Source organism: Nomascus leucogenys, chromosome 1a, assembly GCF_006542625.1.
Source record: "Nomascus leucogenys isolate Asia chromosome 1a, Asia_NLE_v1, whole genome shotgun sequence".
In the NCBI taxonomy this organism is placed as follows: domain Eukaryota; kingdom Metazoa; phylum Chordata; class Mammalia; order Primates; family Hylobatidae; genus Nomascus; species Nomascus leucogenys.
Window position 1 is genome coordinate 24,786,224 of NC_044381.1, and position 26,739 is coordinate 24,812,962.

The 26,739-nt window shown below is 44.1% G+C and overlaps 1 protein-coding gene across 6 annotated transcripts in view; it reads right to left on the reverse strand.

The window, feature by feature from the left end:
* Window positions 1-26,739, reverse strand: part of PALM2AKAP2 (PALM2 and AKAP2 fusion) — a 526,900-nt gene that overhangs the window by 358,864 nt on the left and 141,297 nt on the right. For 5 of the 6 annotated variants that reach the window (XM_030823189.1, XM_030823172.1, XM_030823136.1 and 2 more), the window contains exon 2: window positions 22,428-22,473. The exons of the other annotated variant lie outside the window; for it this stretch is intronic. In XM_030823189.1, coding sequence (XP_030679049.1) covers window positions 22,428-22,473 — 46 coding nt within the window. The remainder of the gene's footprint in view (window positions 1-22,427; window positions 22,474-26,739) is intronic. 6 annotated transcript variants of the gene reach the window in all.

The following is a 26,739-nucleotide window of genomic DNA, read 5'->3' on the forward strand; positions in this document are numbered from 1 at the left end:
CCAGACTATGAGAGGAATGATGTGGGTCACTTCCAGACCAAGGCAGTTAAGAAGTGAGTGCACCTCTTCATCCTCTCTCATTTGACAGGCTGGAGGCAAAGGATTCTGAGGCCCTGGGAGATAGCAGAGTCAGAAATAGCAGAAACCACATGGAGGAAAGCTGTCCGCTGGCAAGGAATACCTGCATTAGACTGTTAAATTGCTGAAAGTATGGGGGTTTATTTATGCTCTAAATTATATTTTTCCCCTATATAAGTTCAACACAGCAAAGCTATGGCTGGTGTCTGGGACTCTGGGGTGTGACAACCCACTGCTGGCTACATAATTTGCAGGGCCCAAGGTAAAATGAAAATGTAGGGCCCTTGGTCCAAAAGTTATTAAGAATTTCAATATGGCTGTGGAGCATTTAACAAAGTGGGGAAACTACATGACTACAGAAGTCATGTGCTGCTGAAGCCAGCCCTGCTCTGACCTGAATACCCAATATCATGTTAGTTATACAGCATTATTTTAACTGTAGCAACCCCATTTCAGATGTCCAGAAGAGGCTAAAATTAAGACTAGGATTATTGCTATGCATTTTTAAAGAAACACACTCAGAGCCTTCTTGCTCCCTCCTACAGTGAGAAGAATATATGGGGTATATTTGCATACACAGACTCTCCAAAGCAGCATTTTGACTGACAAGTGCTGTTCATTTGGGTTGTTCATTGGCATTTTGTGTCCAGCTGGTCAGTCATAAATGGCCCATTCATGAGGAACTTGATCTGGTTGATTTTGGGGGGATCATCCCTACCCATGGTCCCTCTCATTAGTCTAGGAAAAGGCTTTGTGAGACTAGAGCTGTTTGCTGGCCCAACTTCTTACCATGATGCCCATTTTTATCCCCTGCCTGCAGGCCAAGTACCACTATAGGTCAATTCACTAACCCTAACATCACACAAGAAGTATGTTAGTAGATGCAGTTCTCAGCCCTTCACACACACACACACACACACACACACACACACATCAACACCTGGGCAGCTGGCCCAGCTCTGGCCTCAGCATTCTGATAATCAGCTTTCAGAATGACCCATCCCAGGTCCTGGAGTCCTGGCTTTAAAGCCCTGGCCTGTGGCTAAGGTCCATGCTCCATGCTGACAGGCCACCAGCCACCACTGGCCTGAGCTTGCTTTTTTGCTATTTATTTTTTTGAAGGTAAAACAAAAACATTTTAATTTTATCAAACGAATCTGTGTTGGTGATGCACCTGCACTACCTACCATACATTGTAACTGTCCAACTCCATTTCAGCTCAATCATCTGGAATCCACCTTTCTAAGCAACATATTTCTATTACTATTTCTTGATGTTCCAGTTTTAGATATTGTCCATGGACTTCCTCCTGGACCAATTTCTACCTCATCCTCCTGCATGGCTGGGTTCTAGGTTCTCCCTTTACCACCATCCCTGGGGGTATCTTCCCCATTCTCTTGTCTGAGTTTGCTTTTAAGGAACTCCTTTCTCCCTGGAGGGACCCACAGCCCTACATGGTGCTATACTTTTAGGACAACAGGTCTGTCTGCTGAGCTGAAATGTTTCACGGCAACTGAAAGTGTGTATGTATGCAACCCCCAAATCTACCACGTCATCTTGCTTCTTTAGCCTTCCCACCACATCCCCCAACCCCACCTCACCATCCAGTTGTAATTAACCAGACAGGGCTAATTGAAAGCTTTACTGCTATACAGCTTGAGTTCTTCAGGCTGGTTCTCCATCTCCCACTCATCACCACCACACTGACACATAAGCCAGTTGCCTGTATCAAGGCTTTGAGTCCTAAGACGTCATTCTTCCCTCCAAGGCAGTTAGGATCCTCTATTAAAGCACGCAGAGTTTCCAGTGACTATAAAAGGAAATTGTATTGAATACTCCATTTCTTACAATTGTTTAATCAATACAAGATTACAAATACATCTGTAGAAATAAACAACAAACCTCTGTAGATTTAAAGATTCTATTTTGAGTAAATACAGAGAAAGATAAAGCTAAGATGGCAGATAGATGCTACTTCAAGTACTACCATTGCTCAGCTGGGAGCAGTGGCTACCTGTAGCATTGTGTTGAAAAGGATCCTGAGGTCAAATCTGAGCTGAGCAAGAAATAATTCCATGATCAATTAGTGATACACAGGAACAAAGGGTAGCAACATGTGAGTTGTTTAATTGCCAAACCTGGAGGGGTCATTTGCATGGGTTTGGAGCCAGACAGATCTGAGTTCAAATCTGAGCTCAGCTACCTGGTCTTGGGCTAATGTTAAACCTCCTCAAGTTAACAGTTCCTCTTCTGTTAAAACAGTGATAAGAATTCCTCTAACAGAGTATTATTGTTTTTATTAAATGCGGTAGTATTTGCTAAACACTTACCATAACATGCAGTATATATTAAGTACCTAATCACAGAAGCTCTTACAATATTAGTTCTTTGGCCCTAAAATTAGTTCTTAAATATAAATGCCTTGAAATATGCTCCTCTGATTTAAAAGTGTGTTTGTGTTGATCTCCATCCTCTTTTCAAATCAGTAAACCTTGTACTGGCACACGGGAGGTGCTAGGTAACAATCAGGTGATAAACACAGGATTTCTGCCAGCAATCTCTCCACCAACAGCACATTCTGTATGGCAGGCAACGGGGAATCTGAGTGGCTCTGACTGAATTCTTAGCTTTCCCTAAAAATAAGCTTATAGTCTGAGTCACCCCTTTCTTCCCAGGCTCCTCTGAAAGTTGAACAGGATGTCACAAAGGCCAGAAATAGCCTCCACATTCCAACTCGAAATTGGTTTTCCATCAGCTCTAAGGCTTTCCACTGAAGCTGGGGAGGATGCTTCTTTTGGGTTTCAGTATAAAGAGAATGCCTTAAACAGTTAAAAAACTAATGGTGGCCAACGCGGTGGTTCTTGTCTGTAATCCCAACACTTTGGGAGTCTGAGGCAGGTGTACTGCTTGAGCCCAGGAGTTCGAGACAAGCCTGGTAACATGGCGAAACCCCATCTCTACAAAAAATACAAAAAAATTAACCAGGCATTGTGTTGCATGCCTACAGTCTCAGCTACCTGGGAGGCTGAAATGAGAGGATCACTTGAGCACAGGAGGTCAAGACTACAGTGAGTAATGGTCGTGCCACTGCACTCCAGCCTGGGCAACAGAGTGAGACCCCGTCTCAAAAATAAACTCCCCAAAACTAAAGGTGACCCCTCTATGGAAATAATGGAGAGCCACTGAGAAGCCTTGAGGAACGTATCAGCACTGGCGGGGATGGGCAGTCAGGAACCCGGAGCAACTCCCTGCCTCATCCTGCCTCCACTCTGCCACCACAGCAGTCTCTGATAAACCACAGGTCTTCAGTGGCTCTCATCCTCTCACAGACCACATCTTTGCCCCACTTGGAACACCTGGTCTTCTGTGGTCCAGCACCCCCTGCCCATCAGCCTCACTTCTCAACATCCATGAGCCACGCTGAGCTTCACATCACTTCCTGACACTGTTCTGCTCCATCACAAACCTCGTCACTTTGCCCATGCTCCTCGTTTGATCTGCATACTAACAGAATCCTCTGGCCTTGGCCACCCTCACCAGACCTAGCCTGCTTTTTGCCCTCTTGGGGAGGTTAGGAGGTGCTGGGACTGGGTCCTAGAGCACAGCAAGGGGATCTGTGAGTCTTTGAGACTCAGGTTGCATGGTCCACACAACAGTGACCTGGAGGGGAAATGGAAGGCAGCAGGGCAGGTGGTTTGGAGCAGTGGAAAGACAGCTGACATAGAGACATGGACGATGTGGGCTCCGGCCATAGCCTGGATGATCTTGAACAAATTACTCAGCTGAGCTTCTGTTTTCTCTGAAATAAGATGCAGAAAATAATACCTTTCCTGCTCCTTCAGGCACAAACAAATTGATAGAAGGAGAGAATTCTGTAAACTCTAAATAACTGTGAACATATGAGGAATGTTTTGCTTATTATCAATGGGGAGTAGTGACACAACACTGTGTCCTGAGCAAAAACACAGACAGGACTGGGGGTGGCTCAGTTGACATTTTGAACCCCTGTGATGTAGTTTACAGCTTTGCCCAATGTTTTTAACTGGCTAGGTGAGGGTATGTTTAATACTCATTCTGCCTTAGCGTGAAATGTGGTTCTATGCCTTTCCTGATAAAAGGCTTTGACAGGAGACGGAGGGTTATGGGATACATGAGTGTGTAGATAAGGCAGAGGTTTGAGCCATTAATGGCAAATGGCACCCATCGTTTACAGGCCCCTTAGCCATTCCCCTGGGACACAATTTCTACTGCCATAGCCAGAATCAGAGTAGAGTATGCTTGACCATCACTGCGAGATGCAGGTATCATCTGACAGCATGCAAGGACCCTGTCCCCAGAAAGATATATTGAAGTCCTAACCCCCAGTACCTTAGGATATTTCTGAGACAGGGTCCTTTCAGAAGTCATCAACTTATGTCATTAGGGTAGGCCCTATTCCAACATGATTGGTGTCCTTATGAAAAGGGAAAATTTGGACACACCAGCAGACATATGTAGAAGGAAGATGATGTGATGAGACATAGGGAGAAGTTGGCCATCCCCAAGTCCAGGAGAGAGGCCTGGAACAGATCCTTCCCTCACAACCCTCAGAAGAAACCAATGTAGCTGGACATCTTGATTTCAGACTTCTAGCCTCCAGAACTATGAGATGATAAAATTGTTGTTGTTTAAGCCACCCAATTTGTGGCACTTTATTATAACAGCCCTGGAAAACTAATACAGAGCCTTTATAACAATCTAGGGGAAAAAAGAACTAGGGAAGCCACAACAGTCCAAATTAGGAACACTGATGTGTTTACCTGGTGAAAGCCACAGATACTAACCCAACTCTGGACATCTGGGGACCTGATGGCCTATATGCTCAAAGGGAACTAAACTAGAGATGGCCCGTTTTTGTTTGTTTATTACAAAATTCACTTGTAGCAATAATGAATCTGCAGGCCGCCTGCTTCCCACACATGCCCCTGTCCTGGCAGTTCACAGCCAAGGTGTGCAACGGGGACGGTGACGGCTTCTGCAGAGCTGCTTGAAGCTGGTGCATGTGGTGGGTAATTGCTGGTAAAGGTCCCAGCAGTTCCACTGCTCACTGCTGCTTCTGAGTTCAGAACCAGGAAAGGTTCTAACTCTGTAGACTTCCAGGATCTAGGCAAACCAAACTGCAAGTTCATGCTCTAGCTGGAAATTGTGGATGCTTTCCATGTGGAGGGGAGACACCAAGAGTGAACTGATCTCAAACACAGTCCGAGCATCCAAGAAGAGCCCCTGATAAAAAAGGTGAAGTTGGCAAAGCAACTGTTTCAATTCAAAAAGCATTCAGTGAGTATCTGTGATGTGCCAACTTCCCTCTCGCCTCTGAAGCTCAGGGTAACCCCAAGCTGGGCCTGGAAGCTTCCCTTCCTGTGCTAAGCTGAGTGAGAACTTAGATAGGGGCCAAAGGACACAACCCAGCTGGGAGAGATGGAAAGTGAATGCAGAAGAAAGAACCTAGAGAAATTTTCTGGGGAAGAACCCCAAGAAGGTGACAGAGGTAGCATCAGGCAAAGGAAAGGAGGAAACCATCAGAGCAGGGGCCCAGTTACAAAAGAAAGAAGAGAGAAATCAGGGCGTTTGGGGATAAGACAGAATTTAGGGCACCCAGCTAAAGGTTATTTTTACCACCCCCTAGCTAACATTTAGCACTGCCTTCAGTTATGAATGTAAGCACAAGCCCCAGGTAGAGCATTAGTACCTATATTATATGGTTTGGCTCTGTGTCCCCACCCAGATCTCATCTTGAATTGTAATCCCCATAATCCCCATGTGTCAGGGGCAGAACCTGGTGGGAGGTGATTGGATCATGGGGGCAGTTTCCCCCATGCTGTTCTCATGATAGTGAGTGTGTTCCCATGAAATCTGATGGTTTTATAAGTGTTTGACAGTTCCTCCTACACACATGATCTCTCTCATCTGTTGCCATGTAAGATGTGCCTGCTTCCCCTTCCACCATGATTGTAAGTTTCCTGAGGCCTCCCTAGACATGCAGAACTGTGAGTCAATTAAACCTCTTTCCTTATAAATTACCCAGTCTTAGGGGAAGTTCTTTATAGCAGTGTGAGATTGGACTAATATACCATGACTTTATTAGGAGTAGGAATCACAGACTTTTTATATAGCATTACAGTTGTTGGAGACAGCTCGAAATATCACTTACATTCACCAATAATTTGCAGTTAGAGTAAGTATTAGAACTGCCACTAGATTTTACTTAATAAAAAGCACATTATCTATAACTTTTCTAATATTTTGCTGACTGTATATCAAAGCCCATGTTATCTATGTTTTCTAATATTTTGCTGACTGTACATCAGTCAATCAAAGCATGTTATCTATCACAGTTTTCTAATATTTTGCTGACTATATATAAATTTCATTGGTTATATTTTTAATCCTAAATATTTTATTTTGTGCATTTAAGCACTATTCTGAAAAGGGACCCATAGGTTCCACAAGATTGCTAAGGAGTCCAAGATACAGAACAAGAACTCTGCTAAAAGTCATTAAACTTGCTTTGACACTATGCAAAATGTGTTGTGACAGGAAGAGAGTAGATAATGGTGAATATGACATAGTCAGTGGCCTCAAGAAGTTTACAGTCAGGCGGGAGAGACAGGAAGTTATATTCTTTGCCCCTCTCTTTTTGTTCCCTGACTTCTATTCCCATCAACAGAGTACAGCACCTCTGCTTGTCCATATGGCACTCTGTGACCTAGAAAAGGTGCCCCTTCCTCAAAACCTGCTGGAAAATTGCCCTAACAAATACACAAGGCTACAGGGACCTTGTGTGAACAGTGCCCTGGCACAGGGCTCAGCAGTAAGGCTGAACTACAGCACCAGCCTAAGGCCTGACTATAGTGAATCTCTGCAGAAATGTTAGGTAAGAAGGTTCCTTACACATGTATGCCAACTCCCTCATCTCTTGCCCATGGAAGACAGCTCTAATCTATCTTGATGTCCTTCCTCCAACACCTAAAATGCAGCTTCAAAGATCTTCCCACAGTGGCACTATAGATGGACACTTCCTATCAGTTAGAGTTCACATAAGAGTTGAAAACCATTTGCCATCCCAGGCTTAAGGCTTTACCATTTTTGAGAATCAATATTGTTGTGAGGGATTCTAGAAAATAAAAAAGACTTTGACATGTAAAGAAATGAATCCCTAATGATGACAGTGAAGACTTAAAGGGATAAATCCCTAAGGTAAAAGAATGGGAAGTACATTGGGTCAGGTAACCTTTATGTTATACTATATCAGTGATTTTCAAAGGGGTTATTTTGTTTCCCAAAGGATATTTGGCAATGTCTGGAGACCTTCTTGATTGTCACACTGAAGAGTGGGGGGTACTACTAGCATTTAATGGATAGAGACCAAGGATGTCACTAACATCCTATAATGCAAAACATCGGCCCCACAGACAGCAGAAAATTATCTATCCCAAAGTGTTAATAGTACTTCAGTTAAGAAACCTTACACTATAGGGTTGGCTTCCCATTCTCCAAGCAGCTGCTCAGAAGTAGCCCATCTAGAGAATTTCAAGATCAAGCATATGTATGACCAGAAAAGCAAAGGCTGTCCATCTGCAGTGAGCAATTGTGAGTGTCCACAACCCTGTCCACTTCAGCATGGCCACAGGGCCAGCACAAGTACTGCAGCAATCATTTTTTAACCCGATTTCACAATTATGGCTCTGCTATCTTCCAAAACCTTGAGCAATTTGAAAATATTTATTAAGGCACCAAAGTCCCTTTGGAAATTTCCAGGCAGACCAGACTCAAAATTGTAGCTGGTGTTTTCAAATAAGAAATGGAAGAGGGCAGAAAGGAAGTACTTAATGATTCAGAGACACTAGGGTCAACCCTGCTACCACTGGCCATGGGCAACTTTTACCTGGTGGCCACTCTATTTGTAAATCAAGGCACTGGTCCCTAGGGTTCAATGAGGTAACTCAACAGGGAAGGCTGGCCAGAAACCACGCCTCTCTGGCTCCCTGCTTGGACTCAGGGAATGTGGCTGGTGTGCTCTCTGACCTTTAGTCTTTCACTAAGTGTGCTTCAAATTCCCTGAGACAGAAAAGTGAGGATTCAGGCAAAATCCAGGGGGTAAAAAAAAAATTCACCTGGAAAATCTGCAGTGCTTTCCCTCAACCCTCAGTCCCTGTCAATAGAAAGAAATATTTTTAATTGTATGGACTTATTTTAGATGGGCCAAACTGTTACCCTCTAAGAGATCAGATTTTCTGGTTAAAAAAAAAAAAAAAAAAACCATGCAGTTGGCTTAGATAGCAAAGGATATAATGAGAAAATTCCACAGCGGCAAAACTCACACGCCAGCTTCAGTAAACAAAACCTCTCATCACAGTAAGCCCAGAAAACAGTGAAAAGGATGTCTGAGATGCTTTATTGTTCTGGACTGTAAGCAATGAGGCAATAGTGATTTCTTTAGATAAAAGACTCCTGGAGCCTTCATCGCAAATACAGCCGTTGAAATATGCCATGTGGAAAGCAGGGGTTGGCAAAGTTTTTCTCCAAATGGTCAGATAGTAAATATTTTTGGCTTTACAGGCCATAGAGTCTCTGTTTTAATTATTCACCTCTGCCATTATAGCACAAACTTAGCCATAGACAACACATACATGAATGGGCATGGTTATGCTCTGGTAAAAGTTTATTTATGGATGCTGACGTTTGAATTTCATACAAATCTCATGTGTCATAAAAGATCCTTTTTTGAATTTTTTCAAACTTGTAAAAATATAAAAAAGAGGCACTGCTCACAGGCCTTATGAAAAGAAGCTGCAGGCTGAATTTGGCCCATGGGCTATCGTTTGCTGGTCCCTGGTCTAGACCGAAAATTGGAATTACCACCCATTTTTCATTCTGAACTGCTATCTAAAATCAATTTTCCTTCTTGCCTCCTTGTGATTCTGAAATCACACTAGTAAAATGGGAAAATGAAACAACAAACCAATAAGACAAATAAATCAGCCATCACACCACTCTCCACCAAAGTACCCAGGCTGGGAAGGATCTGGTTGTGATCACTGTGTGACTCATCTTCTACCCACCACAAGTCACTGTCCTGCTCAGTGCAGTATAAGATATATGGCTTGCTGAAGGCTAGCATTCCAATGTTATTTTTAAACTCATCCAGTTTGAGCAATCTCTTTGTTTAGTCTTTTCAGACTTATATTATTCAAAGGTCGGGCCAGAGAAAAAGGGTAGAGGAGGGGCTGTAACATGAACCAATATCTGAAATCTAGTTGTCCTCCTTCCTTGAGCACATATTAGATCATTTCTTGTTCTCCGGAAAGGATATAACCAGTTGGTCACAAAACATTTCTTGAAAACCCATTTATGTGTTTAGAAAGCACTCTTATCCTTCCAACACTTTCCCTATCTCCCTATAAACATGCTACTATTTAAAATCAAAGCATATAATCGCTTCTTGGCCTTTGGCTAAGATTAAGTGTAATAAAATCAAAGAGTATTTTCAAAGAGTATTTTCACCCTTTGGTGAAACAGAGAAAGTAGGTTTTGAACTTACATGAGAATGTGGCATGAATGTGAAGAGGATGGGCTTGCCAGATAAAATATGGAATGTCCTGTTAAATGTGAATTTCAGATCAACAACAAATAATATTTTAATATAAATATGTCCCCATGGAATCACTGGGCATCCTATATGTTTAGTTGCTAAATGGAACAAGCCTAGTAGGGGATAGTGAAAAGATGACCCAGGCTGGAGCAGAAGGTATGTACTGGGAAGAAGCAAAAACTTGTTATATAGGTATGGTAGGGTGCTCATTGTGAAACAGTTCCCCACCAATGGCTGGGAACCCAAGTTTCATGTTCTGGTCAACCCTCCCACCCTCAACTGATTCTTAGGATCTTCAAAGTTAGGGTATAAGGTAGCGCCAAGCAGAACTACTTAGATTCCAGTTAGAGTTTTAAAATCAGGCTTCCTGGGAGACTTTTGGGGGTGATGGAACTGTTCTGCTCCCTGAGTGTACCAGTGATTGCACAAATCTACACGTGTTCAAATTGAGAGAGGTGTACATCAAGAAAGTCAATTTTAGTGCTGGGAGCAATGGCACATGCCTATAATCCCAGCAACTTAGGAAGCTGAGGTGGAACAATCGCTTGAGCCCAAGAGTTCAGGACCAGCCTGAGCAACATAGAGAGGCCCAGTCTTCCAAATTAAAGAAATTTAATAAGTCTATTTTTCTCTTCATTTTCATTTTTTTTTAAAGAGTGCTTGTAGTTTTTACTTCTTACAGAGAACTCATGAGTTCATCCAGCATGCTGGATAAGGAACTGATTTAAGTAGCAGCCCTGACTCTGACCCAAGACTATGGTTTTCTTATAGGGTATGGATCCCAGAGGGCCCTCACTGCTATTAAAAATGGCCTTCTTGCAGGCCCATCCCACCAAGGTGCCCAACATACCTAAGTGTATCTACATCTCACATGGCTTTATGCTGTACCACCCCCCCCAGCCCCCATTCCCACATACTATTGGCTTTGTAATTAAATAAAATAGGTTGTGACATGCAGACATGGAAAACTGGTGGCCCAGGCTGGGGGTAGAGGGGGAGGGTCATTGAGACAGGGAACAAATCCAGCCCACACCGTGTTAAAATCTGTGTTATCTTTGGTTTGGCCCATACAGTATTTAAATTGTTGTGAGCATTTAAACATCAACGGACTTCCTTCAAAATTGGATTTCCAGGTTCTCTTGGAAAAGCAGGAGACCTTGGGCTCAAATTCCCACACAGTACCCATCAGTTGGAGTTGAGTGCTCTCTGTCCCCTCAGGAGTCTGCCCTCTCTTGGCTACCACAGTCCCAAAAGCTCAGCCAAGTCAACCTGGTACCTGTACACATCTGAGATCTCACCCCCCTAACATAAGGCATTCATCAGGGTGGCTGGCAAATGGACCCTCTCTGGAACTGGGAGCCCTTCCCTCCGTCCCCTTAAGTAAAGTTACATGATGAAGTACCATCTTTCCCTTGCTTTCTGAAGCCTGGGGTGCCCTATCTGCCTATAGGGGAGAGGGCCCACTTGTGCTGGAGGAAGCCTGGAAAATGCTCCCTCCACTGCCATGCCAAGCTGCTTCCTGCTTTTCTCTGTGGACCCAGGCTGAGAGGGGATAAGAGATAGAACCATCCAGAGGCAAAAGTAGGAACATGTCAAGTAAAGAGAGATGATGGTGGAAAGAGAGAAAGGCAGGTAATTATGCAGTTTACATTACTTTCAACTTTGCCTCCTCTTGTCTATATTTTTCAGTCAATATTTTCTCTTTATTCTCCCTCATCACATCCAATACTGATCTGAAATACATCATTCTCACTCCAGTGTAAATAACAATGGGGAGTAAACAGGCTACTAGTGTCTTATCTCTAGCCATCAGTAAGATTGGAAAGTACTTTCTACTGCTGCCTCCAGGACCTCCTCTGTCTTCTGACCCATCCCCGCCAAACCTATCCCATCTATATTGTTAAATATCCTTTGGGTTTTGTGGTGAGTTTTATTTGATTAACAACACTGAATTTTGAACACACATGCTCAGACATCAATGTTCATGAACAAGACTGCCTGCATACCACCTGGAAAAGAAAAATAGGCCATGCAGTTTACGGGAGCACTGCTATCCTAGAGTATGCTTTTGCTTACCTGGATAAGCAGGACTTCCTTTTAGCATCACTCATATTAGCCTTAAGCTTTTTAGATATGTCTCACAGTTCCACTGGAGCAAGGACATTTTCAAAGCACTTCCCACCCCAGTAGAAATAGCACGTGATATCAGCCCAAGATGTATGTCAAGTCATACCACAAAAACTCGGTGTTTAAGGCCAATCAGGTGCCTGGGGAAAGCCAGCTGACTGAGTTCATGCCACCCAGCCAAGAGGCACCTTTCTTAAATCCTGGCCTCTCTCTCTCATGTCACATGCAGGACACACACACTATCACAGTTGCCCAAATCCTAGAGCCCCATCTGGTATTTATTGGCCTCAAAGTTGTCGACATTAGCACTCAAACACAGACAAAAAAAATCCCCTGCCCGCCACCAAAGGGGTTAAGTTTTCAAGCATGTTTTTCTCTTAAGAATAACATTTTTTGGTAACCCTCAGGGTTTTAAGTTTCAGCCCTGAATTTTAAAATAAAGTGAATACTTAGATGACTGGTTATAATTTAGCAGAGGGGGGAAAAATCCCACCCACCTAGAATAGTAAGTAAACCAGTATAATTTTTTTTTTCCAGGAAAAAATAAGAGTAGGTTTTACAAATGCCTTCAAGATATTTGGTATTGCACAGGCTGTCTAGAGCCTAAAAGCCTGCAGGGTAATGAAATAGGCTTCCACAAGGGAGATGATGGACAGGAAGATGTGTTCCGACGTCTGGCCCACAGCCTTTTCATCTACAGCTGGGGCTTTTATCTTGGGCCTCACGTGGCTTTTCTTTCCCCTTCGATCTTATGCAAAAGAAAGGTACAGATTCCCTATTCTTTTCTTCTAACTAAACTTATATGATCCTATAGAAACAGTGATACTAGGGTCAAAGAGTAATCCAAAGTATTTTTAATATATGTTCAAGCATTATGTAAATAGGCTGTAGTCTTGTCTCTGTGTCTGTCAGTCTGTCTCCCTTTCTGTGTGTATTTAATAATCTCCTTTTGAGCATTTTAATTCAACAAGAGACTAATGAGAAATACTGAGACAATAATTAACCAAGGGCACTGTAGCTCCAACATGCACTGCCCCACACCACCCTCTGCTCCTGCCGGCATTTCCTGTCAGAAATAGATCTCAGCTGTGTGGTCTTCTCCCAAACCCAGAGCACTTACGAGCAACCTTTCCTCTACAAACTCCCCCGTGCTGTGTGGCCCATCCCTTACAGTCTCCATGTTCTCTTAGGCCTCATCCTGTACAGTGCAGCCTCTGTGCTTTGTGTTTTAAGATATATAAGAGATCCGGTGAGGCAGAATCCTTCCAAAAATGAAGGGTTAGCTCAAAAAATGCATGGTACAAAGACAAGTGAGGGAAGCCTGCATGACATCCATGGAAGAATAAACTTGTCCTTGATATGCCAATAACAAGTCGTACTTGTATATACACAGACTGGCTTCACAGAATATTAACCATCATTAAGTAAATGAACATCAGTTGCTGCTTCTGGCATCCTATTGGAGTTGCCCACGTGAGAAGCAATCACATCATGAATTCGCATCTGCAGGCTGGAGGAGGGGCCACCAGGCTTGATGGGCTGATCTGCTATGGGATGTCTTCATCTACAGCACCATCATATATATGGCACACCTCTCCCAATGGGGCTATCATGGTGTTGCTGGATATCTTCTCCACCGCATGACTTCTTATCTCACTGAGGTGTCCCCTAAGGCCTCCCCAAGGGAATTTTGTAGCCCGTAGTTTCAGTCAGTCAATCCCAGGCAAACTCTCTCAACCTGCTCAGCCAATCCTGGGCAAACCTTCCAAACCAGTGTTGTCAAGTAACAACAGATATCTTACTTTATTTAAATAGATTAAAGCAAGCTCCCGAGATAAGCAAAGACCTCTCCTTGATTAGCCAATCTAATGTGAGAAGGATACAGCTACACAGGGTGTCACTCTTGCCCAGTCTGGAGTGCAGTGGCAGTGATCATAGCTCACTGCAGCCTTGAACTCCTGGGCTTAAGCGATCTTCCCACCTCAGCCTCCCAAGTAGCTGGGACTATGGGAGTGCGCCAGTGCACCTGGCTTGCATGACTTCCAAACTGGGCTATGTTTAGGCTCTCATTAATCAAGACTAAATTTGGCCTTTTATTCTATTTCACCTCTTCAGAATACACACACCACACAAACTCCTGGGCATATCACAATGGGCATGTGATGCATATCAGGACCCAGGTCATAATCTTCCTTTACTATGGATCTCCTACACTTCACCAGCCATTTTCAAAGTGTGTTCCTCAGAATAGCAGTTGCAGTTGGGAACTTGTTAGAAATATAAATTCTCAGGCCACATCACCCTGGACCTACAGAATTAGACACTCTGGGAGTGTGCTCTTGCAATCTGTGTTTTAAGGAACGCTCCAGGTGATCCTAATGCACTAACATTTGAGAATCACTGTTCTATACCATACATGACAAAAACATTGGCCAAATGGCAGTTGCTGCTACTATGAGTCCTGAGCCCAGCAGAATCTCCCTACAATGTATATTACTTGAGGCTAATAATAAATCAGGATCAACTCAAACATCCTGGCTGACATGAGATAGGCTTGGACTTCATATCAGGTTTGCATTTCAGATTTGCATACCTTGAGTATAGGTTCTTAAAGATTCTTTTCTAATAAGAGGAATTTCCCAAATTAAGGTGCTGACTTGATGTGGTTTAGATTTGTTTTGGTTGAGTTAGAGAGCAATTACCTATCTAGATGTGAGTATTCTGAGTTTCAATAATGTCGGTGATTTGCAAGGGCTCATTTAATGTCAAAAGATATCGCAAATAAGCACCATTTATCCAATGATCCAAACATCTGGACACCAAACTCACAAAGCTCTGGTGAAAATGCAACCCGATATTACAACATTATGAAATATCTCAGGGGTGCCGATAGGCTTACTTCACAGTATCCTTATGAAATCCAAATAAATCAATGCATAAGGAAAGCATACTGTAAAGTTCAAAGCTCTATCTATATCTTTTTTTTTTTTTTTTTTTTTTTTTTTTGAGACGGAGTCTCGCTCTGTCGCCCAGGCTGGAGTGCAGTGGCGCAATCTTGGCTCACTGCAAGCTCCGCCTCCCGGGTTCACGCCATTCTCCTGCCTCAGCCTCTCTGAGTAGCTGGGACTACAGGCGCCCGCCACCACGCCCGGCTAATTTTTTTGTATTTTTAGTAGAGACGGGGTTTCACCGTGGTCTCGATCTCCTGACCTCGTGATCTGCCCGCCTTGGCCTCCCAAAGTGCTGGGATTACAGGCTTGAGCCACCGCGCCCGGCCAAAGCTCTATCTATATCTAAAGGTCACAAAATGTCAGCCTCTTGATCAAAAGGAATTGTGTTGTGACTGCCAATCTTTTTAAAGTTTTTAAACTAGTTAATACTGTTCTTTTTTAAGTGGGAGATCTCACATTTTAAAAATCAGATTTCTGGCTTCTCTTGAAAATGAGTTGATGTAACAACATAAGACCCACGTTCTCACAAGGCATAAATTAACTACATCTTAACTGAGAGGTGGCATCTGCTCTCTAGGGACCAATACTTTCAACTCAATCTGTGTCCCTCATTTACATTGCATGCTGGCCCCCTGGCCTGTTGAGTTTACTACTCCTGCTCACTATAAATAATCCATTTTATTATTATTAATACTATCTTCATGCATTGAAAACTCAGGAGTTACAACATTTATCTGATTTCCTAGTATTTATCTAATTTCCTAGTTTGGCAAAAATGTTGTGGCTAATAGAATTCTCCTTTCACTCTTTGTGTTCACTTTCTGTTTATAGATGCATGAGTTTTGATTTGTTGATTTGCTTATTATAAATAGGAAAGTTTGTGAGTGCTTAATACATGCTTTCTCTGAGCATTTCCCAAGAAACCTCTAAAAGAACCATCACAACAAGACCATGAAGTGGGTATGATCATTAGCCCCATCTTACAGGTGAGGAAACCAAGGTACAGTGACATCATACAGATACTAATGGAAAGGCCAGGACTTGCGCCAGGCCTTCCTGACACCAAAATCCATGCTGGTAACTACCCCACCAGACTGTCAGCCCTTGGGACCACCATCTCTGTGCATCAATGTCCATCTGCTGTCTCAGTCAATTTCATACCACAGAATGACCAACTCTTACTGCCAAGCAAGTTCATCAACATTCCCAAATGGGATCAGTGGTGAAATGTGGAGAGTTCAAAGGACCAACAGCAGTGGCCCCAAAGCATTGAGTAGCCCCCAAAGAAATATAGAAACAACGCTACTGGGCCCTGGTTTTCCTTTAAATATTGACAAACTATAACCCACAACTCCCCTCGCTTAGCTTTTTCTATGATGACTTTTTTTTTCATGATAATTGCTCTATTTCTCAGAGCATTTTAAAGTTTGTCAGAGCAGCTGCTCTTTGTCCCAATAAGCTGAAGACTGAAATACTCAGAGGTACAAATAAGTAGCAGGGAGGTGTGTGACCCTTATGCATGCTGTGTAAGGCCTGCCTTGGCACTCCCAGACAGAGCAATGACCCTGCATGGGCCCAAAGTGTCACCTATCCAGTGGGCAGCTCCGCAGACTCAGACAAGTTGAACCCTTCCTCAGCACCGATATCCCACGCAAATGATTTTGTAGGCCTTAGCATGGAATTTTAGAAGCAGGGTGTCATCTGCATGTCTGAGATAGAAGATAACAGATGAACGACCAGGATCTTAAATTCTCCAGTTCTCTGACAGCTGCATACCAATGACACAAGTCCACAAGGAACATGGATAGGGATGGTTCCCACATGAATTACAGTGTTTGTTTCTATAGGGCTTGGGTTTGGGTCTCTAGCCCCTCTGAGAGATCCTTGGGAAGCTGGACTGGATAGCACGTAAATCATTGCAAGGACTTTTGCCCATGCTGGGCAGGTGGGCCTAAAAGGCCTGGACCAAAAGCAGGGTGGTGGCCTCCTTGGCCACTGGCCCCACGCTCCAAGCCTGGTACTCAAGGCTGTAATGCTCCCAGGCAAGAAAAGGCATGGAGAGGCGAATCCAACGAAAGGCCAGTGAGCACTTCTCTGTAAGCCCATGGCACAGCCAGCCTAGGCCAACAACGTATACCCAGGTCTATGCAGGACTGAGAATAGAATCAGATGAAAGCCATAAACTCACTAGCTGACCCCTTGGTGAGAGTTTCAAGAATGAAAGAGGCCGAAAGTGAAATCCTAACAAGGGCATATTCCAGAGACACATCCAAGCTCACTCCTCTCCTCCCAGCCAGAAGATTTTAGTCCAGCAGGATCTTAGTGGCAGTTTCAGCCCGTATCAAAGCACTCTTCCAAGGCTGGATGTACCATTAACACAAGTGATATGGTTTTGCTGTGTCCACACCCACATCTCATCTTGAATTCCCACGTGTTGTGGGAGGGACATGGTACGAGGTAATTGAATCACGGAGACATGTCTTTCCTGTGCTGTTCTTGTGATAGTGAATCAGTCTCACGAGATCTGATGGTTTTATAAAGGGGAGTTTCCCTGCACAAGCTCTCATTTCCAGTCTGTTGCCATGTGAGATGTGCCTTTCACCTTCTGCCATGATTGTGAGGCCTCCCCAGACACATGGAACTATAAGTCCATTAAACCTCTTTTTCCTTATAAATTACCCAGTGTCGGGTATGTCTTTATCGGCAGGGTGAAAACGGACTAATACAAGAATTGGGAGTCAGGAGAGGCTGGGATTTACTACAACTCTTCCACCTCTATCTGTGTAAGCTTGGATAGCTCTGAATACTCACCTGTATAAGATTTGCCCTACACACCTCAGGAAGAAGGTGGCATATACAAGGTTTTCATAAATTACAAAGTACTGCACAAATGCAAAGATCATTTTTATTACTTCGCAGAGTGGGTTCTAATTAAATGACAAAATTCCCTAAAGAACAGCATAGGTTAGATTAGCATTTCCTATTTCTGCACATATATAAACATACTCATGCCGGTCCCTGGTGTAGCCTGAGCCTTGTTGACGTGGCTCTTAGGAGTTTCACCCAAGACAATTTCTATAACATTTAGTTATTTTCACTCATGCCCAAAGAAAACTATCTTCCTCTCCAATGTGCAGACATAACAGCACCCTCCCCCAAGGTTAGTTTCCACTGAGATACAACAGCTTCTTCCCCATGGGAATGTTACTCGTTCCATTAAATTTTATGTTGGGTGTTTCTATGCACTGAATCCAGGCTTGAAAGACTCTCAAAAGGAGGTGGGCCTCCTGGCTTGTCTCAAGCTTTCCCATTGCAATAGAATCAGTCTGTGGCTCACACTCAGGCTGCTGAGACCAACTGCACAGTGTGCTCATGGGAAAAGTGCGAGATGCTGCCGCCATCTTGGGTGGCAGCTCAGGGCAGCAGTCAAAGCAAAGGCTCCAATGGCCTGCCGTGGGCAGCATTCAAATCCTGGCTTTGATACTATCAGTTTAATGTTAGACCAGTTCTAGAACCTCCTCGCCTATAAAATATGAGTAATACTGTAGTGCCTACCTCATAAGCTTCTTATTAGGATTCAATGAGACAATACATGCTGAAAAGCATTTCAGTGTTCATTCTGAGTTTGTGTCTTTAGCTACTGACTTAACTTCTTCATGCTTTAGCCTTTCCCTTTCTCACACTAAATGTCCTGAATAAATAATAATCAAATAACCAATAAACAAATGCCTCCTGGTAACTGGGAAGGTTATGATGTTATTTTATATTTTATTTTACCCAATTTTCATGACTTACTCAAATGTCTTCTTTTTGGAGAGTTGTTTCACAACTCTGAGATTGGTTTACATGTTCCTGCTGGATGCTCATTTTCATGGTATTCCTGGATAGTAACTGCTTATGTGCTTTTCTATTTCTTCCATTAGACTATAAATAATGTTAGGTGAAAAACAAAAAGTATTTCACACTGTGCCTTTCTGAATGAACAATATTCAATAAATGGCAATTGTTGTTATTAGTCCCTGGGATTACCATTCTCACTCGTGCTGTTTCAGAGGCTTTTTTACCATGTTCTAAATGTAAAGTTTGGGGAGTATCCCTACAGAAGAAAGGAGCATGTGAGTGTAGAGATCATTGTCAAAGATCATTTCTGCTCTTCTTTTGGCAGAAATTAGGATAAGAGTCATCTTTCCTCATTGATTAGTTCCTGGACCCAAATGGAAGATTCCATTAAAACACTGTAGTTTCTAAGTATTTAATTCAGTTTTGCTGGCCGGGGTGGGATATTCCACAGATGTTCATGTGACAAGCATCTTAGGTCTCGAGACATCTATCCTTCAAGAAATTATGTGCAAAAGGTGAAATAACGGTTTCAGCCTCAGGTGGCTGAAACTTGGGGACACCAACTTTTCAATGTTGCCAATACCTTCCCAGAGGAGGCAATCTGTAAATACCTACTGAACAAATGGATGAATGAATCCTCAAGTCATATCTCTGCCTCTGTCTAAAGCAGTTAGAGAAAGTGATGCTGGGCAGGGCCCTGACTTTCAGTCAGTTGAAGGAAGGGATAAAAAAAAGCTGTTCAGATCGAGTATAGTGGCTCATGCCTCTAATCTCCGTGCTTTGGGAGGCTGAGGTGGGAGGATCACTTGAGGCCAGGAGTTCCAGACCAGCCTGGGCAACATGGCGAAACCCCATCTCTACAAAAAATTTAAAAATTAGCTGGGCATGGTGGCACATGCCTGTAATCCCAGCTACTAGGGAGGGTGAGGTGGGAGGATGGTTTCAGGATGCAGTGAGCTGTCATGGCAGCACTCCAGCCTGGGTGACAGAGTGAGACTCTGTCTTAAAAAAAAAAAAAAAGTCATTCATACATATTCCACTTCTGAGATGTTGCTTCTGACCCCCCACAGGACAAGACAGCAATACAGACAAAAGCTAAGGGCTCTGCTCAACACCATCCAATGGCAGCTACCTGCCAGGTGCTTCACCTCCATCCTAACTAAACCTTACAACCAGCCCAGGAGGTAGAACTCATGAACGCATTCTACAGATAAAGGATCTGAGACCCAGACTAAAGACTGCCCAAGGCCCTGCAGACTGGAATCCCAGTCGATGCTCTGCCTCTGGGAGAGAAGCCCAAGTAGGTGAAGATGTGAGGACCTATTCTCTTCTTCCCTCACATCTCCAGAGAGACTTCAGGAGTGCTAGGTTCTGAGGGCAGGCTTGTGATCTCCTCAGGGTCCCCTGAGAACTCCAGGAAAGTGGTGAGAGAGTCAGGGTTTGCAGAATTCAGAGAATAGGCACTAGGCCAAAGCATAGCATAAAACCATTTACCGATGTGACCATAAGTCCCCCCACCCAACTCCCTCTGTCTCTTAATTGGCTCTCTCTCTCTCTCTCTCTCTCTCTGACACACACACACACACACACACACACACACACACTGTTAGCAAATCTGTCCTGACAACATCATGCAGTCATCCCTCAGTATCCTCGGAGAATTGGTTTCAGGTCCCCCTTGGATACCAAAATCAAAGGATGCTCAAGTCCCTATAAAATAGCATGGTATTTGCATATAACCTACTCACATCCTCCCACATACATTAATCATTTTCAGATTATTTATAATACCTAATACACTGTAAATACGATGTAAACAGTTGATTATACTGTATTATTTAGGTAATGATGACAAGAAAAAGCCTGTACATGTTCGGTACAGACTCAGCTATCCATTATTTTTTCCAATAGTTTCAATCCAAGGTTGACTGAAGGCATGGATATGGAACCCATGGATAGGGAGGGCAGACTGTATAGGTGCACATTCATGAGAATAATCAACAGCTCCCCAGACACACAGGACAAACTCAATTCTTCAATAACTGAAGAGGCACGAGTGAGTATTTATGTGTATTCTTATACACTCAAGAGAATTCCCAAAGATTTTCCTAGATCTTTCTTGAAAATCGACTTGGCCTCTGCTGGGATTACTCAACCGCACTTGGAAAAGGGTAGCCCCAGTGTTAGCAGCTACTGGCTCCATGTTTGGAAAGCAAGTCCTTTCATGGAGTTCAGCTGTTCCTCAGGCATCCAGTAAAGCTGGTTGTGCAAAGGCAGAAAATGTGACAACTGTTGGAAGCCTTCAGCAGCGGCCAATGGGAACAGCCACTGCATCAACAGTTAAAGCAGCCTATTATCCAGCCCACACAAAACACCCACCAGCTACATGGCACCATTAACTCAATATCACCATTCTTATCAAGTTCATGACACACTGGCCATGCTGCCTTGCCACCAACTTTAGAAACCACAAATAACTTCACAAACCATCAAAATACACATGCACAGGAGGAAACAAACATGAAAAAACAACCTTCCTGAGTTTGGAGCACCACGTTCAAAGATTACCTAATAGGCAAACCATGGCATTTCAATATTGCCAGCAAACATCTCTCTCACTTCAGCGGTGAAGTCTCCAAGACATTTCAGATTTGAGGCGTTTGAGAAAGAGGGTCTCAGAGCCGTGGAGACCACGTCAAATGCTTCTAAAAAAAGAAGGGTCTGTGTGCATTTTCCCAATGAAGAATCTGTCCAAAAAGGTTTTGGAAAACACTGTAATATACCTTGCTTCCAAAACATTACACACTATTTCTCCAAAAAATTTATATGTGTTTCCAGAGAACTTCCGAACTGAAAAAAAACAAATGTATTTAGGTGGAAGAGTGTCTGGAGACTCTTTTATGCCAATATGTTAACGGACCTTCTTTTTTAATTGTTACTATTTCGTATGGCAACAGTAATCATTCCCTCATCCTCGAAGGAAATATATAATCCAGCTGTGGTGGCTGCAGTAAAAATACCACATCTGTGGATCATTGGCAACACTGTGTTAAGAATGCTCAAATCTAGGCAGTCTCAGATAGTTCTTTTTTAAACCCAAGATGCACATGGGTACACTTTTCTGAAAGTGCCTACAAACTTTGCCAAAACTGGCTGCTCCTTTGTAGGCTGAAAATAGGTTTTCAGATACTCCACACCATAAGAAGGAGGCTCTCATGGAATATTATAACCAGGACCCAGTTGTATGAAGTCCCGAGACCTCCAGGGTGGTGGCTCGCGCCAGTGCCCTTGTCAATATCAAACAGAGAAGGGAAAACTAACATTCCCGGTTTCTGGGAAGAGGTTCTACCGCGTGGCTGGCTGAGTCGCTGACTCCTGGTTTTCCACTTAACAGGAGGACGGCTTCCGCAGAAAGGATGGCAGCCACCGTTCGGGTCACCCTTCTCTTGGTTCTCCAGGCTATGAAGTCAACGTATGCCTGAGCATTCGGTCATAATATTCCTGGAGTCGTCCCCCCACCCCAAGACTCTGTTTAGTCCTTCCCCAAAGCCCAGCAGCAAGCATCTTATTTTTAAGCCAATCTTCCACATTCAAATCCCCAATCCAAAGCGCGCCCTTGGGGGTTTCCATCTACAGACATAGAAAAGAAAAGGCAGCCTAGCTGAGCCCTGACAGAGTTTTAACCCCCGGAACATATGACCTGCGGCTACTGTGCTGGCATGCCGCTTGCCCCGAAACCCTCGGGGGCCCCCTTCCACCCCAGACAATAGAGCAAGAAAATAAAATGAAAGTGGACTTACTGCTATGGCTTGCAGCCTTTCCTTGTGCAATTCCGCCTCTGCCATCCTGGAGAAGGGCACACAGGCAGGGGAAAGAGGAAAGAAAAAACACACGCTGTAGTCACCCAAGGAAACTGATGGGCACCCCGGGGGGCTTTGCTAGAACCCGGGAGAACACCGAGGGACGGCTGGGGATCCGCTCCAGGGGCGGCGGGCAGAGCTGTGCGCACGGCGGGCTCGCCCGGGCTCAGCCTCTGGCCCCCGCCCTCCCGGCCGCCTGGCTGCGCCCCAGCGCCGCCGCTCACTGCATCTCCGGGTCGCCGCCGCTGCCGGCCGCGCCAGCCGAGGACGTGGGACGCGGGCAGCCGCCGGGAGGGCGCGCTAGCCCGGCGCTAGTTCTCCGCCCTGACGTCTCAGTGCCTCGCTCCGCCCCTGGAGTGTGGTGGACCCAAGGCCGCGGTCCAGGGCGGCTCCGAGCGATCGCCGCCGCGGGTCTCCAAGGCGCAGACGGAGGGCGCGCGAGCCAGTGGGCACCTGGGGCGCGGGCGCACGGCGAGCTGCTGGGGCGCACGGCTGGCGTGGCGTGGCGCGCTCCGCTGGACACGCACTTGCCGGGGCGGAGGCAGAGCGCAGTGGCGCCTCCACTGGGCAGATGCCAGTGGAGAGGGGCGTCTGACCGAATGTGGGACCCGAGCACGTGCTGTTACGTGGGGGCTGAGGCCACCGAGTGTTCAGGGCACCTTCTAGCTCAAGCCAGACGCTTGAGCTCCACGTGGGGACATTTACAATTTGGGAAGGGCTGCCTTGCCCAAGTGGCCCACGTGCTTAAGATGACCAAGTTCTCAACATCAAGTCGGCCGAGGGTAGGGTATATCTCCAGAGAGGCCACCCTTCTGATGAGGCGATATGTGGCCTTAAAAGAAGCCGAGAGTTTTTAGTCCTGGGTGCTAGACTAGACTTCACAATGTGTTAGCTGTGAAATCTCAGGCAACTCGCTTAACCACTCTGAACCTCAGTTTCCTCATCTGAAAAAAGTAGAGGATCACATAGGTGTCATTAGAGACGAATGAGAGACAGTATGTAAAGGTGCTTTGTAAAGGGCATCACAGATATCTGCTCTTATTATCATTATCCTGTGACATTCTGGATTAAAATCTTTTCAGGGTCTTCTGTTCATTGCATCTGAAAGGAAAAGTAGGATCTACTCACTAAAATATTTCACCTGTTCTTTACTAAAACAGATACCATGTGGTACTAATGTGAGTCTTTTGTGACAGGTCCTGGACTGGATGTGAGGAGTGGATTAGGCCCAGTCCAAAAGGAGATCAATGCCAAAGACAAAAAAAATGCCTCTTCACATTGAGGCAGGACCTGCTAGAATTCCCAACATTCATATGCAAACGTTTCTTCATCAAATGAAATAAACACTGAAATAACTAATATGGCCTCTTTACAGCCACAGGATTTAAAGGCATGTTAAAAGATATACACATCGGGCCGGATGCGGTGGCTCACGCCTGTAATCCCAGCACTTTGGGAGGACGAGGCGGGTGGATCACCTAAGGTCAGGAGTTCGAGATCAGCCTGGCCAACATTGTGAAACCCCTTCTCTACTAAAAATAAAAAGAATTAGCCAGGCATGGTGGCAGGCGCCTGTAATCTCAGCTACTTGGAAGGCTGAGGCAGGAGAATCACTTGAACCTGGGAGGCAGAGGTTGCAGTGAGCCGAGATCACACCATGGCACTCCAGCCTGGGCAACAAGAGTGAAACTCTGTCTCAAAAAAAAAAAAAAAGCACATCAAATTTTTCCAAATCACCTGTTTCCTGAATAAATGCTTCCATTTCAACTAAATTGCCCTTTCAGTTTTCACAGAGGTTCACCTGTCACTGATGAACAATTACTCCTCTGACCAAAGATGAAAGCACTCACCAAAATCATTTACTGATGGATTGTTTTCCCATCTTTTTCATAACAAGTGTAGGTGGAGCTGATTGTTTAATAAATCCAAGCCAGTGCCAGATTCTACATCCCACTCCAATATATCAGAAACTTCTACTTTCTGGCTAAGCCCATCCTTTTCTTCAAATGCATCCTTTTTTCTTCATTTCCAGCACAAGCCCCAGCAGGAGAAGTTATTTAAAGGGGGTTTGCTCACAAATGAACAAGGCTGTTATTGCTTCAGCAGAGTGATTGTAGAGAATATCAAGATGAGGAAAATGAGACCAGAGAGGCTGAACGACTCAGCTACAGTTATAGAGCTGAGATTTAAACTCAGAACACACTCATCAGAGCCCATGCTCTTAACCATTAAGCACCAGGCTTGGCCAATGATATGGAGATAGAAGCAGGCCCCAGGAATAAACAATTGAACCAGAAATGGTCCTTCTACTCCCAGCTATACAGATATTTAAAAGGTATGATTGAGCATAACAGTGTGAATGTACTTACTGTCATCAAACCATATGCTTAAAAGTGGTTGAAATGGTAAATTTTAAGTTTTGTATTTTTAACCGCAATAAATTTTTAAAAGGAGTGATGGAATGGGGAGATGGAGAAGGAAAAGGGCCTGGGCACCCTTTGGAAGTGATCAGTTGGAAATATCTGAACTCTGAATAGAAGAATTGGGGTTGGGGACACACATCCAAGTGTCATCTACTTTGCAGTTACAGCTAAAAAAATGAGAACAGCCAGGATGAGAAAACAGACCAAGAAGAGGAGAGAGCCCAGCAAAGAAGACTGATAAAGCATCATCCGAGAAGTAGAAGGAAAAATCCAAAGGGATTTGCACAAAAAGCCACAAAGAATGAAAGAGGTTTTCAACAGGGTCATATGCTTCTGAAAGGTCATGGGGGATGCAGATGAAGAAGAGGCCGTTGGAGGGCTGTCAGGAAACCATGAGTGACTTGTGTCCAGAAGATGAGCTTGGAAGCACTTACAAGAGTTGAGAAATGACTGCTACCAAGTGAATGTTGAAAATAAAACAAACAAAAATGGGGATGAGCGAGAGATCAGAGAAGCAACCATGAGTACAAACTGCTTCTTTCAGCTCTTCGGATGTGAAAGATGAAGGTGGAGAACAGGAACATAGCCTATGGGAAGCAGGGTCTAGTGGAAAGGGTTATTAGGTCAGGCAAGACTTGGATGTTTGGGGGTCAAAGCAAATTAGACAACAGGGAAATTAGGCCAAAGACACAGTAAAAAAGGAAGGTGAATATTAGGCAAAGTCTAATTAGTCGAGAGGACATTCAGATGAGCACCACATTAGCCAGTTAGCCTTGGGAAGAAGGAATAACGAAGCAGGGAAGGAGGAAGAAATGGATAAAGACAAGAAGAAAGTTTGAGTTGAAGTCTCAGGAGAGAGGTTAAGTGAATTTGCATCAGATGGACTGGTTTTCCCAAATGAACAAAGAGTCATTGATTAAGACGGATGGCGTAGGGTTGGGGCTTCAGAAAAATAGAACTCATTTGTAAAGAAACTGTGAAAGATGAGAAAGACAAAAACATGGTTCCTAACCAGAAATCTACATCAGAATCTCCTGAAGACCTGTACAGAATTAAATTTCTACGGGGTGAGGTGGGAGTTAGGGATGGGTTTAGAACCTTTGTACTAATTGAATTGACTAGGAATAGGCTAAAGACTCATGGCCAATTGTGTGTACTTCCTAAGTGATTTTTAACTGCCCTGAGACCCACAATTTAAAAAAAGCTTGTGTTTATTCAGTGTTGCGGATTATCAAAGCAGGTATGACCAAAAGCCAAAGAAGACAGGAAATTCAAAATGCTTCTGGCCAGGTAGGAAGTGTAACAGACTTGTTCATATACACATGTTTTTTTTTTTTTGGCTGGCCAATTTGTGAACTCCTTCCCATCTTTGGGGAATTCCCATATTACAAGCCATAGTGAGAGGCAGAGCCACATCCTGTGGTAGAAGCTGGGAGGTATCAGACACTTGTTCCCCAGATGCCCCTGAAGCCATGGTATGGCAGGCAATCTGGGCTCAGTCAGGCGTGTGTGCCTGCCAAGAATTTTGGAGACTCAACATTTTAGAGAATTCCTTCAGGCTATTAGCTCACCTTTGGTTGTACCCATTGCCCAAGCTTCCTTCTTTGGACGTTCCATCTCTCCTGTGAGCTATCTAATACAATTTCATTTCATTCTTTTTCTGCTCCTATCAACTAGAATCTATTTCTGTTGCTTGGGACCAAGAACCCTAGGTGAAACAGGAAGGCACATGAAATGACTGCCTGATGGTTGGCCAAGGAGCAGAGGGAAAATCTTTTCTCCTCTTCCAGCACTTCTTTCAACTTTCTAAATTTTAGTATTTTAAAATC